This window comes from Mya arenaria, chromosome 16 (assembly GCF_026914265.1).
Source record: "Mya arenaria isolate MELC-2E11 chromosome 16, ASM2691426v1".
Taxonomy (NCBI): domain Eukaryota; kingdom Metazoa; phylum Mollusca; class Bivalvia; order Myida; family Myidae; genus Mya; species Mya arenaria.
In genome coordinates, this window is record NC_069137.1 from 20,294,293 (window position 1) to 20,309,885 (window position 15,593).

The 15,593-nt window shown below is 31.7% G+C and overlaps 1 protein-coding gene across 10 annotated transcripts in view; it reads right to left on the reverse strand.

The window, feature by feature from the left end:
* LOC128222114 (protein Daple-like) overlaps positions 1 to 15,593 on the reverse strand; it is a 127,853-nt gene that overhangs the window by 56,117 nt on the left and 56,143 nt on the right. For 9 of the 10 annotated variants that reach the window (XM_052930967.1, XM_052930964.1, XM_052930972.1 and 6 more), the window contains 2 exons: positions 14,615 to 14,632; positions 2,517 to 2,534 (listed from right to left, as the gene is read on the reverse strand). In XM_052930967.1, the coding sequence (XP_052786927.1) occupies positions 2,517 to 2,534; positions 14,615 to 14,632 (36 nt within the window). The remainder of the gene's footprint in view (positions 1 to 2,516; positions 2,535 to 14,614; positions 14,633 to 15,593) is intronic. The other variant, XM_052930966.1, reaches the window with a different exon arrangement.

Genomic DNA, 15,593 nt, shown 5'->3' on the forward strand with positions numbered 1-15,593 from the left:
AATCAAAGCCAATAAGATGCTCTATAACAGTACATTCTCTCGGCAACACTCATAAATGAAACAACAAAAATGAAAAAGGTCAGAAAGGTTTTGTCTGGGGGAGGGGGCAGAAGTAAGATGCCATTCTTATCATTTTGTTTTGCAAATTGATCATTAGCATCGACAAAAATACATTAAACATTTTGCTTCTTTTAAAAAATCATGTATCATATATAAACGACCAAATATAGAACGACAAGAGTGTGATAAAAATGATGATTTTAATAAAAATAATATATTTAAATATTTCAAGGGAAAACTAATTTTAGAAAATAACCAGAAATATTACAAACCTCCTTCTGTTACAGTGCATATTGGTGTTATTTGAGAAGAGATTGAAATATATAAAATCAACACGAAATTACAAATCATATACACACGAAGATCCACCGAGGTCAAGTACCAAGTTCAAAAGATAACGTGCGGTGTAAGTGAAACGCGTTGTAGTTTATCCGCACGGTAGTTATAAAACAGTAACACCCATTCTAACAGTTATTAAGCAATTAAGACACATTAATAATTAAATGGTATAGGCTGATGACATTCTTAAATTTCAATTAGGCATGACTTGTTTAATTATTGACATATATTTATCAAATGTGAATGGTGATTTACCAACCTATATTCGCTACAATGATGTTGCTTAATTGTATGATTTGCAGAAAAAAACGAACAAGAACTTTTAAAAACCACAATGTTTCCACAACAATGTTCTTTCACACATATTGTTTGTTAATGTATGTTTGATTTCACAGTTATCGATGTCGTGTGCACTGTGTCTGAAGCACAACAGTGAATGGAGACATGTGATAGTTTTATTTAGTTTTATAAAATAGCTGTTCAGAATTAAATACATCATAAAATAGGATTATCATCATCTCAAAAGTATATAATTTGAAGCATTTGTGCTTGTGTATATGTGATTGTGGAGGGGGGATTGTTCTCTTATATGAATATGTGTATACTCTTTATTAAATTGTAGTCAACATACAGGTTGTGTTTGCACACAGTAAGCATGCGCAACTGCAACTAAAATAATGTGCATATGTGTCCAAACAGTATAGTAATAAGGCTACTAAAATAGGAATTCTATCTTTGAAGATAACTATTAGTTGAACAAAATAAAGGCACAGCGAATGATAACTTTGAAAGAAAAATCATAAAAGTTTTCAATTGCACATCTATATGGTGTCATCTTTGAATTTTAAAAGTTTAATTTAGTCACGTTATGCGGTTTCCTAACAAAACGCAAACACACTTTGAAAAAAAAAAGTAAACGTACAAAGAAAACTATGGTTGCCAGAAAGTCGAATAAAATTTTAAAAGCTATTCAGAGAATACGGGAGTATAACTCATTCAGCAGCATTTAGACCAAGAATGATAAAATGTATAATCATTGCGCGAATCACAGTCTAATATTGTCATCTTTAAATGTAAAAAGGTCAACTAATAAGTTCTAATAATTGAATAGTTATGCCCTGGACATAATTTGTTATGAAGAATTAAAAAGGAGAAATGATTTTAAAATAAGTTCAACAGCGTTGTGATACCTTTTAATTTTACATGTATAAATTGTCATTCGTAAATGTTCAAAAACGAGTACGCATACGCATAAACAAGGTTTGTATCATATCAAAATGAAGAATGGTAAGTAGCTTTGCAAAAGAGTGCCACACTGTTCACATTGAAACCTTTATGAGTTCTATGTTTAAGGTTTCAATCAATTCCCTTAATGGTGTCCGATTTCTGCTTCGGGCAAAAATGTGTCATGAATAAAGGGCAGATGCAGGGCTGATATTGTTTGGAATATTTCACATACTTTGAACGTAACACACATCATTATATGATCGCAACATGCTTAATAGGTGGAGTGTAAAGCCCTGTTGTGTTAAGGTATCCGATTTTATTTCATGCCTTGTGACCCCATATCAAGTGAAAATGTTTCATTAGTTTCATGAGAAAAGCAAGCATTTATATAATTAATGCAGAAGCCAACACTGTTTTGAAATGATATAATAACTGTATTGGTCACAGTACATAACTATTTATATAATAAGTAAGTGTTCGATGTAATATCAATTTAGGGTTTACATTGGATAATTTAATATGTTTAATTTCTAATGTCATCAATTCGGATTCGCATCTTATATGATGCTTGAAATAGTCGCCGTACTATATTTATGTTTTTAGATATTAGTGTGTGTGGAATTTCTTTTCATGTTCATGTCATGTTGACAATTTTGGCTCTATCTTAAAATTATTTATATAATAGTTGTGAAATGTATTTCAAAGCAAACATATAATGAATGAAAATTGGAGTACAAATTATCGAGATTGCATTGATAGGCAGTATCAAAGGAAATCCTTAATTACAAATTCATTTCTTTTGGTCTGATATTGTATTCGTTTCAAGTCAATTAGAATAATAAGTAAGTTATAATACATTCCAAGATTTTGATATAAAGAAAAGTACTTACCATTCCCCCGCCTCCAACCTGTAACAATACAATGAAACAACATTAGTTGTCATATGAGGGTGATCAAATAATAACATTTGCGTATGGTCACATGCAATAACGGTTCTAAGACATTCTTGTTGCTAAATGTTACCACGTGATCAACTTACATCAAGATCAAAAAACTGAAAAGGAGTTAAAGGAAATCAAAGGCGTATGTACAGAAGAAAGTTTTCAACAACGCTTTATATATATTATCATAAAATAAATGTTCATATAACTGCAATATCGCATTAAGTGCTCGACATTTTTTGTAATAACGTTTGCATTTTGCATACATGCATACAACTAAATCATGCCTGATTGACAGACTGACGGACCGACCGACCAACCGACCGACCGACCAACCGAACGACCGACCGACCGACTGCCTCACTGACTCACTGACTCACTGACTGTCTGACTGACAGACTGACTCACTGAGTGACTGACTAACATCACTGTCTGACTTAATAACAGACTCAATGACTCACTGTCTGACATACTCACTGATTAACACCACTGTCTGACTAACTGTCTGACTAACTGACTGACTGGCTGACTGACTGACTGACTAACTGACTGAATGACTGACTGACTGAAAGACTGACTGAAAGACTGACTGACTGCCTGACTGACTGACTGACTGACTGACTGACTGACTGACTGACTGACTGACTGACTGACTGACTGACTGACTGACTGACTGACTCACTCACTCACTCACTCACTCACTCACTGACTGACTGACTGACTCACTGACTGACTGACTGACTGACTTACTGACTGACTGACTGACTGACTGACTGACTGACTGACTGACTGACTGACTGACTGACTGACTGACTGACTGACTGACTGACTGACTGACTGACTGACTGACTGACTGACTGACTGACTGACTGACTGACTGACTGACTGACTGACTGACTGACTGACTGACTGACTGACTTACTGACTGACTGACTGACTGACTGACTGACTGACTGACTGACTGACTGACTGACTGACTGACTGACTGACTGACTGACTGACTGACTGACTGACTGACTGACTGACTGACTGACTGACTGACTGACTGACTGACTGACTGACTGACTGACTGACTGACTGACTGACTGACTGACTGACTGACTGACTGACTGACTGACTGACTGACTGACTGACTGACTGACTGACTGACTGACTGACTGACTGACTGACTGACTGACTGACTGACTGATATTGGGATTTTGTATATCGTATGCAAAGTAGTTGTGTTTTCATTCGTTATCAATCAAAGGTCATTTTAACTGACTTAAGCACACTAGTCAACTAGAGTTAACTCAATATTCAATTGATATTTAACAGCTTACATTTAAGTTAAAGCATGTAAAAAACTTAATATAACTACATGTAGACACAAGTATAAAGGGATGGATTTATGGCGGTTCCAGAACGGTTTGGCATTTTTATTATACACTAAATAGGTATGGGAATGTGGTTAGTTCAAATAATATACATTTTAAAATAGAAACAACAACATTAAATAGTTTATCAAGTTGAATTATTTCAATTTAGGAACAATATACACAGGTAAGGTAAAAAAACACTATTTTACAACTAATCAAATTCGTCTCAAAGTTATCCGGGTCATTACAGTTAAAAACTTATTTTCAGTACATTAGGTCTTGAGTAATTGCGGCAATGTTTATATATTTCCTGACAGGATTAAAAAAAATGGTCTTTTGGGTGATAGTGCAGTTCGTCATCAATCTTGTTAAGATTACGACAAGTACACTTTCCTCTATTGACCAGTAGTACCGCATTTAGTTTACACCTACCAACTTTGACAGGAAATGTATGGTTGCTCACTTATTATTATGGTTTAACTGTACTATTTAGAGGGTATTTTCCGAGTTTTGATAAAAACATTAAACTTGGAGTAATCCGTCTAGTATATGTAATCCGGCGTAAAAATACAATGATGTTGCTCAAAGAAATCAATGTTTTCAAAGCAAAATACTTCACATCCGTATGATAGAATGGGAACAATGGTATCATCAAAAAGCTGTCCAAAGGTAAGTCTAGGTTAATAGTTATTTTAAAAATTAGTGGACTTTAAACCTGTTTAGGATAACAACATTTATATGTAAAGTCTGACCTGTGGTCGGGACAATAATATAGTATTTAAAATTACAATTTTGGCAAGAAGTGGTTAGCTCACGAAATTTGCCGATATTGTATCTTGCCATTTAATGTATTCTTTTGTATGTATTTCTGATACAAAACAGTCAATATTAAAATTCCGAAATATATTTATTCCAATCATTTCGAGAGAAAATGTTACATTGTTTATACATCACTTATTACATTTTTATGATACGGTTGCAATTATGAAATGACATCTCCGATTATTGCCGTTAATTATTCATTTTAACTAATGTTTTAGTACTTGCGGTTTTGATGTAATCTCATTGATACCGATATACAACATGATTTGAACATTCATTCATCTTGGATCAGTATGCAACACTAAGTAATACATACAAAGCATTCACAAGTTTTAAAATTGCTTAACGCAAAACGATCGATCTGATGTTGTTAAAGGTAAGGAATGATAAATAATATTCAAATTTAGTTGATCTTAAAACAGCTCTTCCTTAATATTTCCTGTGGCTTGTTCGGATTAAAAAATATTAACAAACTTGTTTTAATTTGTTTGAGTGCTGGTTTCATTAACATACATTGAGTATAATTGTATTCCTATATTTCCTGTGGCTTTTTCCGATGAAAAGTTTATTTACATTCCTCTATTTGTAAGTATACACTTAATGACAAGTGAGGTATTGATATAATACACTCACTGGAAATAATATTGAAAAGGTATCTAAAAATGCCAAATGTGAACAGAACACTAAGAACCTCACCGGAAGTGAAATCAACAACTTTGGATTTATTAATAGAATGCCATTCTATATTTAGATCAGAATGAAATTAATCCCAGTAAATATCATATATATTTTACTTCGTTGGCTTTCTCGACGAATGAGAGAGCGTGTTATCATTGGCCATATGATATTGTTGCTAACATGTTCATTTGCATTTAAGACACATTAAATACGGTATATGATAATTATATTGAAATTGTGTATTAGATAAAGCGCAACGGAAGCAGTATGAGTATGCTGTTGTCATATTAAACGAATGTAATTGGTATGATGAAATTCTGTTCTTCACGCACATTGACAAAACAAGTTTTCGTAAAGATATAAGTTAGTGCTATATTAATACGTTTTAAAATGCAGTAAACATTACAAAAAAATCCTCACTTACAAACTCTTGTTTGGATTTCAAAATCTAAACAATAGTACTGATAAACATTTCGATATAGTTAACGTCTATATTTGTTAGACGAATGGTTGTATACGATTAGCTGGTGATGTATATGCACACTGAAAATATGTGTTTTGTGACATTGATGAAAGTATTTCAGTAGTTACTTATAGAAATGCATTATATAAAATACAGAGCTAATTGATAACATAACATAAGCGGTTATGACATTCCAAATAAGGTTAAATGCAACATAAATGTCCCTTTTTAAATAGTTTTGTTAAAACATACTTCTACTGTTTTGTCATTAAATTTCCACATTTATTTTGCCAAATATACTGAATCCATATAGTTGAGTATTTGTACATTTGCATTGAAAACAACAATCCGTTGTTGTTTTTAGACGCATAATGGCTTCCGTACAACAAACGCCATAGCGTTCAACATAGCGCCTCACAAGCTCAACTTATTGTTATTTCACAGTTAACTATACAATTTGACCCTGTCTCTATTTTGTTACATTCATGTGTCTCACAGATTCTCTCTAAATTATTGCAATACCAAAATGTATACCTCCAAATAAAGCACACGCAGTTTATGCAAAATGAGTTCCTGAGTGAATTAGTTTCTGGATTTAAATAGTTTAATATGCTTTTTTCAAGTTTAAATATTAGGGCGCAATATTTGAATTTTAAGTACAAATTGATGTAAAAGGATGTTGAGATATAAACTTAAAGTAAAACTCTACAATATTTGCAAGAATGCACAAACTAGCTGCATAAAATTGTAAACTGATTATTCATCAAAATTGATATTTGTCGCTTTAAGAAAATGACGTGATTATGACTTTCGTAGAAATATTTTAAGACGCCTTAACAATCACAGAGTATAGGCCGATGACATACGTTTTTTATCTAATAATGCATAATTCTTTAAACTATTGCCTAACATTATAAGGTTAAATTTACAGTCTTACTTTTGGCAATACATTATGTGCAAATGGTGTTTTACCAACCTTCATCTGCTACAATGATATTGCTGAATGTTTTGCAGAAATACGAAAAAAGCACGTATTTGAGATCCGTCAAGTTTTAAAAAACACACATTTATATTTTCCGTTAATCTTTCAACATTAATATACGTGTTTAAACACTCAGTGTTACCAAAGAATTTATCTATCACACATTATGGTAATTGCTAATATTAATGTATGTTTGATGTCCCAGTTTCTGTATATCGATAGTGTTTTGAACGTGGCTGCAGTACAACGGTGAATGAAGCTTTATGCTAGTTTTATTTGGTTTTATAAAATAACACTCCAAATTATGTGATCACCATTATCACTACGATGATCACAATTTTAAATATGTTGTGTAATCTGTGCGTGCGTGTGTTTGTGGGTCGATGAGTATTATTCGTATACAATGATATACGAAACTCTTTCTAACATTTATTAAACATACAGATTATCTTTGCAACACATTAAACATGCGCAAATGCAAATTCAATCTTGGACGACATATTTGTGTCCATATTAAATAGAGTATTTTGGCAACTTAAGAGGGAAGGCTAACTGTAAAGAAAAAATATGGATATTGGTTGAACCCTCAGCAGCCAGTCACAGTTCACTGTTGGAAATCATTCCTAGATGCATATTTCAAAACTCTAAAGAATATTACCAAATACCAACATTTCTATGTATCAAAACATAAACCAGGAGTTTTAGTATGCAAAGAGTTTGTAGATTCCTCAAAAATTGTTATTCTTTTGAGGATGAGTCCAGAATGTGGTGTTTTGCCTGAAATAAAGCACAAACCGTGCCTAGATGCTGCACGTCAATGGCTTACCAATGTGTAACAGAATGATCCATATCTTTTGATTTCTTTGTACTAAAATGACTTGAAACTTTCGTTTTTATACCCTAGATACTAGGTATCATTTACATGCCAATAACTTAAAACGCATTGTATATATAGAACTCATTATTTGTGGCAGACTTTGAAAATGATTGGAAATAGCATTTTCATTAGCAACCATAGCAACCGATTTTTGCTTTGACCTTTGTGGCCAATTTCTATGTCATTATGGACATTAGCAATGTGTACTTGCTATATTAATTTTGAAGTTTATGCAACACTAGTAAAGATAAGTTATAAATTTAAACAGGTATCTTGACATATATATTATATCTAAAATTAGAACAGTTTTGTTCACATTGTGGCTTTTATCCCTGTGTTTCATAATGTTTCATATGTTTATTAAATTTTGTGAAATTTGACGTGAAACTTAAGATTTAATTTCTGTAAATACTTAGTATCATAAAGATGTCAATAACTTATATTTTTTTTTTATGTAGACTATTTTTATGTCAAAAATGATTGGTAATAACATTTTCATAAGTAACCATAGCAACTGAATTTTGCTTTGACCTTTGTTATAAGTTTCTTTATCATTATGGACATTAGCGATGTATACTTGTTATTTTCCTTTTGTAGTTTATGTGATACTATTAAAGACAGCTTTATATTTTGACTTTTATACTTCATTCAAAAAAAGAACAGATTTAGCGAACATTTCGTTCAAATTGTGTTAAAGCCCTCTGTTACAAAATGTTTCATATCCATTGGGTTTTTTTTTAATATTTGACTAACAACTTCAAATTTTATTTCTGCAATTGCTTGGTATCAAAAAAATGTCAATAACTTAAAACACATTTTTATGAAAAACATTATTTTTGAGAAATATTTAGAAAATGAGTGAAAATGGCATTATCAATAGTTACCATAGTAACCAAATGCAGTTATGAACTTTTCGTTAACTTTTGTAATCAAACTATGAGTGCTTATTGTTTCTATGCTACAACTTACATGTTACATGTAAATAGTCCTTGACATGATACTTATCTGCCATGGATATTTCATTCTAAATAAACACATTAGACCATACATTTTGTTCATTTCGATTTCTACATCCGTGTTACGAAACGTACTATATTTTTTTAGGTTTTGTAAATTTTGACTTGAAACTTTGGATTTTTGTTCTAGAAACAGTTGGCATCATAAAGGTTACAATATCTCAAAATGTCATTTTTGGGCCAGAATGATCATATTCCCATACCCATCCACATATTCATTAATAGTCCATCTTTAACAAGCAAAAAAAGGCTTGCCGTTGATCCCATTTATTTCAAAACATGTTTTTCAAATCAAATTTATGTAAGATGCCCGAATTTGTATGCAATGGTAATGTGTTCACTATGGCATAACAGTGCATGAAGACTTGTGACTATTTCATTAGATTCATAACAGTATGTTATGTTATAAAGGATGACATATTGTTATTATTAGTAGTACTAGTAGTACTAGTAGAAGTAGTAGTAGTAGTAGTAGTAGTAGTAGTAGTAGTAGTAGTAGTAGTAGTAGTAGTAGTAGTAGTAGTAGTAGTAGTAGTAGTAGTAGTAGTAGTAGTAGTAGTAGTAGTAGTAGTAGTAGAAGCAGTAGTAGTAGTAGTAGTACTACTACTACTACAAGTAGTAGTAGTAGTAGTAGTAGTAGTAGTAGTAGTAGTAGTAGTAGTAGTAGTAGTAGTAGTAGTAGTAGTAGTAGTGGTAGTGGTAGTGGTAGTGGTAGTGGTAGTGGTAGTGGTAGTGTTGGTGGTGGTGGTGGTGGTGGTGGTGGTGGTGGTGGTGGTGGTGTGGTGGTGGTGGTGGTGGTGGTGGTGGTGGTGGTGGTGGTGGTGATGGTGGTGGTGGAGGTGGTGGTGGTGGTGGTGGTGGTGGTGGTGGTGGTGGTGGTAGTAGTAGTAGTAGTAGTAGTAGCAGTAGCAGCAGTAGGAGTAGAAGTAGTAAAGTAGTAGTAGTACAAGTAGTAGAAGTAGTAGAAGTAGTAAAAAAAATGTAGTAGAAATAGTATTAATAGTAGTAGTATTACAAGTAATACTAAAGTAGTAGTAGTAGTAGTAGTAGTAGTAGTAGTAGTAGTAGTAGTAGTAGTAGTAGTAGTAGTAGTAGTACACTAATACTTGTAGAAAGAAGAAATTGTAATCGACAGTCATATACCTTGTATACAAATCTTTAAAGACGATTATCAAAAGTCCATATGTCCAATTAACCTAATATTATGTATGTCGGTAAAAAGGGTTATTTTTAGGATTTATTTACTCAAAGCCTTTTGACTACATTTTGTATTTTTTGTTTAATATTCACTATCTGCGATATGATCTTTTGTTAGCAGTCTTATATAACTGGTTCCTATATATTCTTGAATAAATTGCCTCGTTCCAAAACAAAATATTAAAAGCTGTCAAAATGTTCAATCATTAAGAGTGCAGCTTTAATCGTTATGGAATTTGCTGTTAACATTTAGGGATTGTGAAATTTCGGGATGGTATGCCTCAAAGCAAACCTCGATTAATTGATTTGTGCATACAATGCTACCCTTGATTGCTCTGTGTTGTGTTTATGAGGCTAATGAACTGCGAACGTTAACTCTGTCGCAAAAACAACAACAAAGCAATGCCTGGCCTTTAAGATGATACTTGATTCATATTGGCTGAGTTCTCGAGCCTTATGATTGTGAAACAGTGTACACATTTGGAAAAGGCTGAAATACGCATTTGTTATAGATGAGTTAAATTATAGCTCAAACTTCAGTTTTAACCGGGACCAAGAAAAGTTTAATATGTTGTAAACTTAGTTGTAAATTTTATTTGTAAAAGTAGGTTCTTTATTTATTATTATTTCCGATCATTGTTTGATTCAAATTCGGTTTCTGTAATTTAATTAAATAAGTAATATCATCATTTACTCGATCTATTTCATCCTATTTCAAACTAATTACAACGCGTATCAAATCACGCGATGATTAAAGCTTTAGTGAAAGACGGTGACGTACATTTTCTCTTATATCCAAACATATGTACATACTGTACTCACATATACATATTGTACATAAAACTTGAAGCACAATTTATACAAAAAAACAAACATTTTGAAGTGTACAACTCAAAAAAGTTATTCCATCGACCGACTTTGATTTCATGTCTATATGGCACTTTTTTAGTTGTTAAGAACCTATACGTAACAGTAATCCCAAACATACCTAATTAGAGAAAATTCTAGTCGATCTATGCCCGAAAATTGTATTTTCATTTACTTGTTACGAAATATTTTATAATGAAACATGAAATCATGTATTCTGAGAATTTTAAATTGATGAAAACAATGTTATTCACTCGACATGAATGATATGATATAACATAGTCAATGATCCATATCAATGCACGAGGGTAACTCCACTATCGTACGGACGTGTAACAGGACTTAAATCGATATTTGGGGTTTAAACTAGGTAATATGCACACAACAACACACTTAGGCAAACGATTATGATTAGTTTAAAATTACACTACAGTCTTCATATTCACTCCCTTATTGAAGATATCATTGTATATCGGCGAAAAATTAAATAATTGGTGTTGATGTGATGACATAAATGATAGGAATGAACTGAAACAAAAAACTGTTTTTTTGTCTGTGTAATCAATATTGATATATTTGAAATTAATGTGATTATTTTAGGTGATTTTAATATAATCTGTGAATGTTTTAAAATTCCTTTAACATAATCATAATGGTTTTTAGAAAAAAAAATGTAGTGTTTAAACAATAGCAAATTATCAATCTGATGATTTCAGTTTATGAACGTTACTTTTTAAATGATAATTAATCAGAAAGCAATTTAAATATTTTGATTAAAATGCCTGCGCATTCCCATTGACGGGGCTAAGGGGTCAATTGAATTAACATTATTTGCATAACATTAATATTTGATATTTGACTTTGTAACAACGCCTGCTTTTGTGAACATTTGTATTAATCCATAATGACGATTCAAAGATTTCCGTTAGCTATCATTCATTAGTTTATAAATGTTGAATATAGAGCCGAAACCAAGACATGTTGTAATCGTTGTAAAAATACAGAATACTGTGTAAGTGCCGTGGATAGAAACACTTTATCTGGCAAAGCGGAGAAATAAATAGGGAATTTTTAACGAGAACCTTTAAGAAACAGAGACAAGTGTTGTTTTTGTTTCGCTTTTGACATCGGCACACTACCGATACATTACTTAAATATGCATTTTTTTTCCTTGAAACTGTTCAAAATATTAACATCATAATGTATTCAATACGTTTACCGTCAAGGTTAATATATTATAATAATGCAATAACAATTCACTGCAGAAAAGCTTTCGAGTGTACATAAAATGTTGAACGTTTTCCGAAAGTTACATAAAGATCACGAGTATTTAATAAGTCGCCAGATGTTCAATGGATTTAATTTAGGACAATATTAAAGTAATAAAATGCTGGATATTCAGAACTGCACTGGCAATATGGTGTAAGGGAGATGTGTCATTGAAATGGAATAAGCTATCTTTGAATGCTGCTTATGTTTCAGCATTTTGCAGAAGGATAATTGTACTGAATTTCTGGCCAGTGTCATTATCATGCATAGAGTTTGAACATTCTGGGCGAGTGATTTTCGAGGTTTATCGTTGGTAAGATTCTTGAAAACTATTTGTGTTTCCCACTGTCATTTCAGAACAAAAAAGAAATGAGTTTTCGCAGTCGCATGACAAACCGACTGTAGATGAATGACAGGTGGTCAGCGAACCAAATAACACAACATTTACACTACACCGTATTTTTTGATAGATTTGACATATAAGAAAACAGTTCACTTCACTTTTAAAAGGTTACGGTTTAATTTCATAATTACAATAATAAACATCCTGTTTTGGGGTCAAACTATATCATTCCATGCACATTTGGTTCTAATTTAATTTCAAATACAACAAAAACCAGATTATAAATGAGGTTTTTAGGAGGAACGTATTCGGCACTGGAGTGGCTGGTATGAATACTTAGGTGCTCATCTTTATCGCAAGTGTATGTGTAGGACACCACTTTATTTTTTGTCAAATTGCTACGGGCTTGATGACTGCTTGATGGATACGTATAAAGTAGTCATAGTATTAACTTCAGCAGTAAAACCAGGACTTTATTGACCATCGATGGATATGGATTTCGTTTATTAAGAAAGGTACAATGATGTTGATTAGTCTTATTCAACATTTATTGACATTGGTGTTTCCACGCTGAGGAATCTTGCGATAAAAGGAACATTCTTATGAAACGTATGATTTAGGGTAACGGAAATCTACGTTAACTCCATCCCAGACGTATCAATACTTGAAATACATGAAAACTATGCTAGAATGTGCAATAATTCATGAAGCAGTTTTTACCCAAATGAACAATGGCTTTGCGCTTATGTAAAAACTTGAAATGGAATCATTTGAGCAAAGATTTAAATATGACCCTTCTTGCTTGAGCATGAACTTAAATTAGATATACTATTTTTATGCATTATATCAAACGTTAAATTATTTTTTTTGGTAAACATGACAAAGCAAAAATACACAGGTCAAGATTATCTCAAAAATTTAAATCAAAATTACAATATTACATAAAATTACATCATTTTTACACGCGATAGTATTGCTCCAAAATACTTGAGTATATGTTTCATCACCAAAATACTGTAAAATGCATATCGTGTGTGCGGTAATTGTGTTATTCTACTGCGTCAGGGGAACATATGTATGTTGTTACGAATAGCAGAAATATATAGAGATAGTGTTTGAACGTTTTTTTTTCATTATAAACTGTATGTATGTTAAAATTTCCGATATTACTTTGTACTTACACATATATACATTTTTAAATAGTGTTCTTCTTTCTGGAGCATAAAGAAAAGAAAACAACTTATCATTATTTAGTTTCTAGGTTAGAATGTTTCTGGGGTGTAGATGAAAAAGGACAAGACAAGTGGTTTTGTTTTATACAGTCCCGAAGTTGAATATGAACGCGACATAACTATTTATGGTTATGGTTTTATATCAATCAATCGGAAGTACAATCCCAACAATTAGCTAGATGTTATGTACTGTAGCTATACGAGGATAAGACAAATATTGTGTCATCAAGTTCTAAAGTTGTCTTTTCGTATGGTGCTTTTATTTAAAGCAAACGGATCTACAAGCAATTTAAGCTTCGGGAAAGACTAATATATCTTTCTTCTCTGTAATTAATGTAACATTTACCCTTTAGTCAAAGGAGTCATGTTGCGCAGATGTAGGATTTTTTTATAAATAAGAAAAAATTGCGTGTTCATAAATAGTATTTAAAATTGATGCAATTGTTATACAAAATTATCAAACGAATTTTGACCGATTTTGATTTTATGTCTACATTCACGCATTATTCTAGAAAACAAAAAACATATAACTAACGTAAACACTTGTTGGCTTGCTGTACATTTTTATAAAAACACATAGTAGATTGTAACGTTGTTTATCTGGCTTTTGTAATTGCTGCTGATATATTAAAAGGTAACTTAGAATGCATGACATAAATTTTGATGTATTCAGATTTTTATTTAAGGAAAACCCAACACTGGCTCTACGATTAATAAGTTGTTATGATATAATAGTAAAATGGATACTGATATTCTACATGTTATCAAAAAGGAAGAGTTTTTTTACCTGATCATATATGTTAAATACACATATTAAGATACAGTAAAATTAAAACGAAACAATAAAACATCTTTTCATTCCATTGTCATATCCGTTCAAATGTAAAAATGTAAACATGCAGTAGTTTACGATATAGAAATTGAGAAAAACCAATATACATACCGGAAGTGTTCTCTCATCCTGAAATAGAAAGACATACATCAATAGGATCGATGTCAAGCATATTTCCGACCACTATATCTTCTATTTTCATATAAAATATACAGCTGATCGAGATCTCAAAACTTTGTCAACTTAACGCACTATTTAATTAAAATAATTGATTTTACCAAATTTTGATTACGCCTGTCGATAAGACGACTCATATAAAATTAAATCTTAATATCGATTTAATTAATTTATAAAGCAATTGAAAGCTGAAATCAATAACAATCAATAGACAAAGACATACTTTTAATTATATGACAGACTCGTCTAAGATTATTGAATATAATTATATCATGCCTTGTAGCTTCGCGTAATCTTTGATACTTCCTTTAAAAAATACAAAGAAAACCGGAAAGGTATATAACATTTATCTGTACAAATATGCATCCGTGGATATTTTCAAAAACGTACAAAATAAAGAAAAAAACATGTTCTATTCAATAAATATATCTGTTTTGTTTTAGCTAAATAATATCATTATTTTCATCTTTAATTATGATTTAATTTCCTTGCATACATTTATTTCTAGATTAACCATTTAATTTAAATGCATGGCAGATTGTCGTTCAACAACTATAATCCCGAGTGTTCGTCATATGTTATGTTAGGCAACCTCGTGCAAATCGGTTGAATTTCGCCACTCCTTGTTTATAGTCTACCCGTAACAGTTACCACGTATTTAAATAAGAACAGATTATTTTCTGGAAATTGTCATTCATTGGCTTGTAACAGCTACTTTGATAATGAAACATGAAATTATGCATAATCTAATTAAAATCGTGAAAACAATGCTATTCAAACTATATAAACGTTGTACTTCAACGTAGTCAAAAATATGTAGATAATACAATTGGAACATACTGTGTCGAGCCTAGTAGTCAAATATTTAATTCAAACAATTTTAAGGAGAACAAGGAAATCACCCAAATGTCAT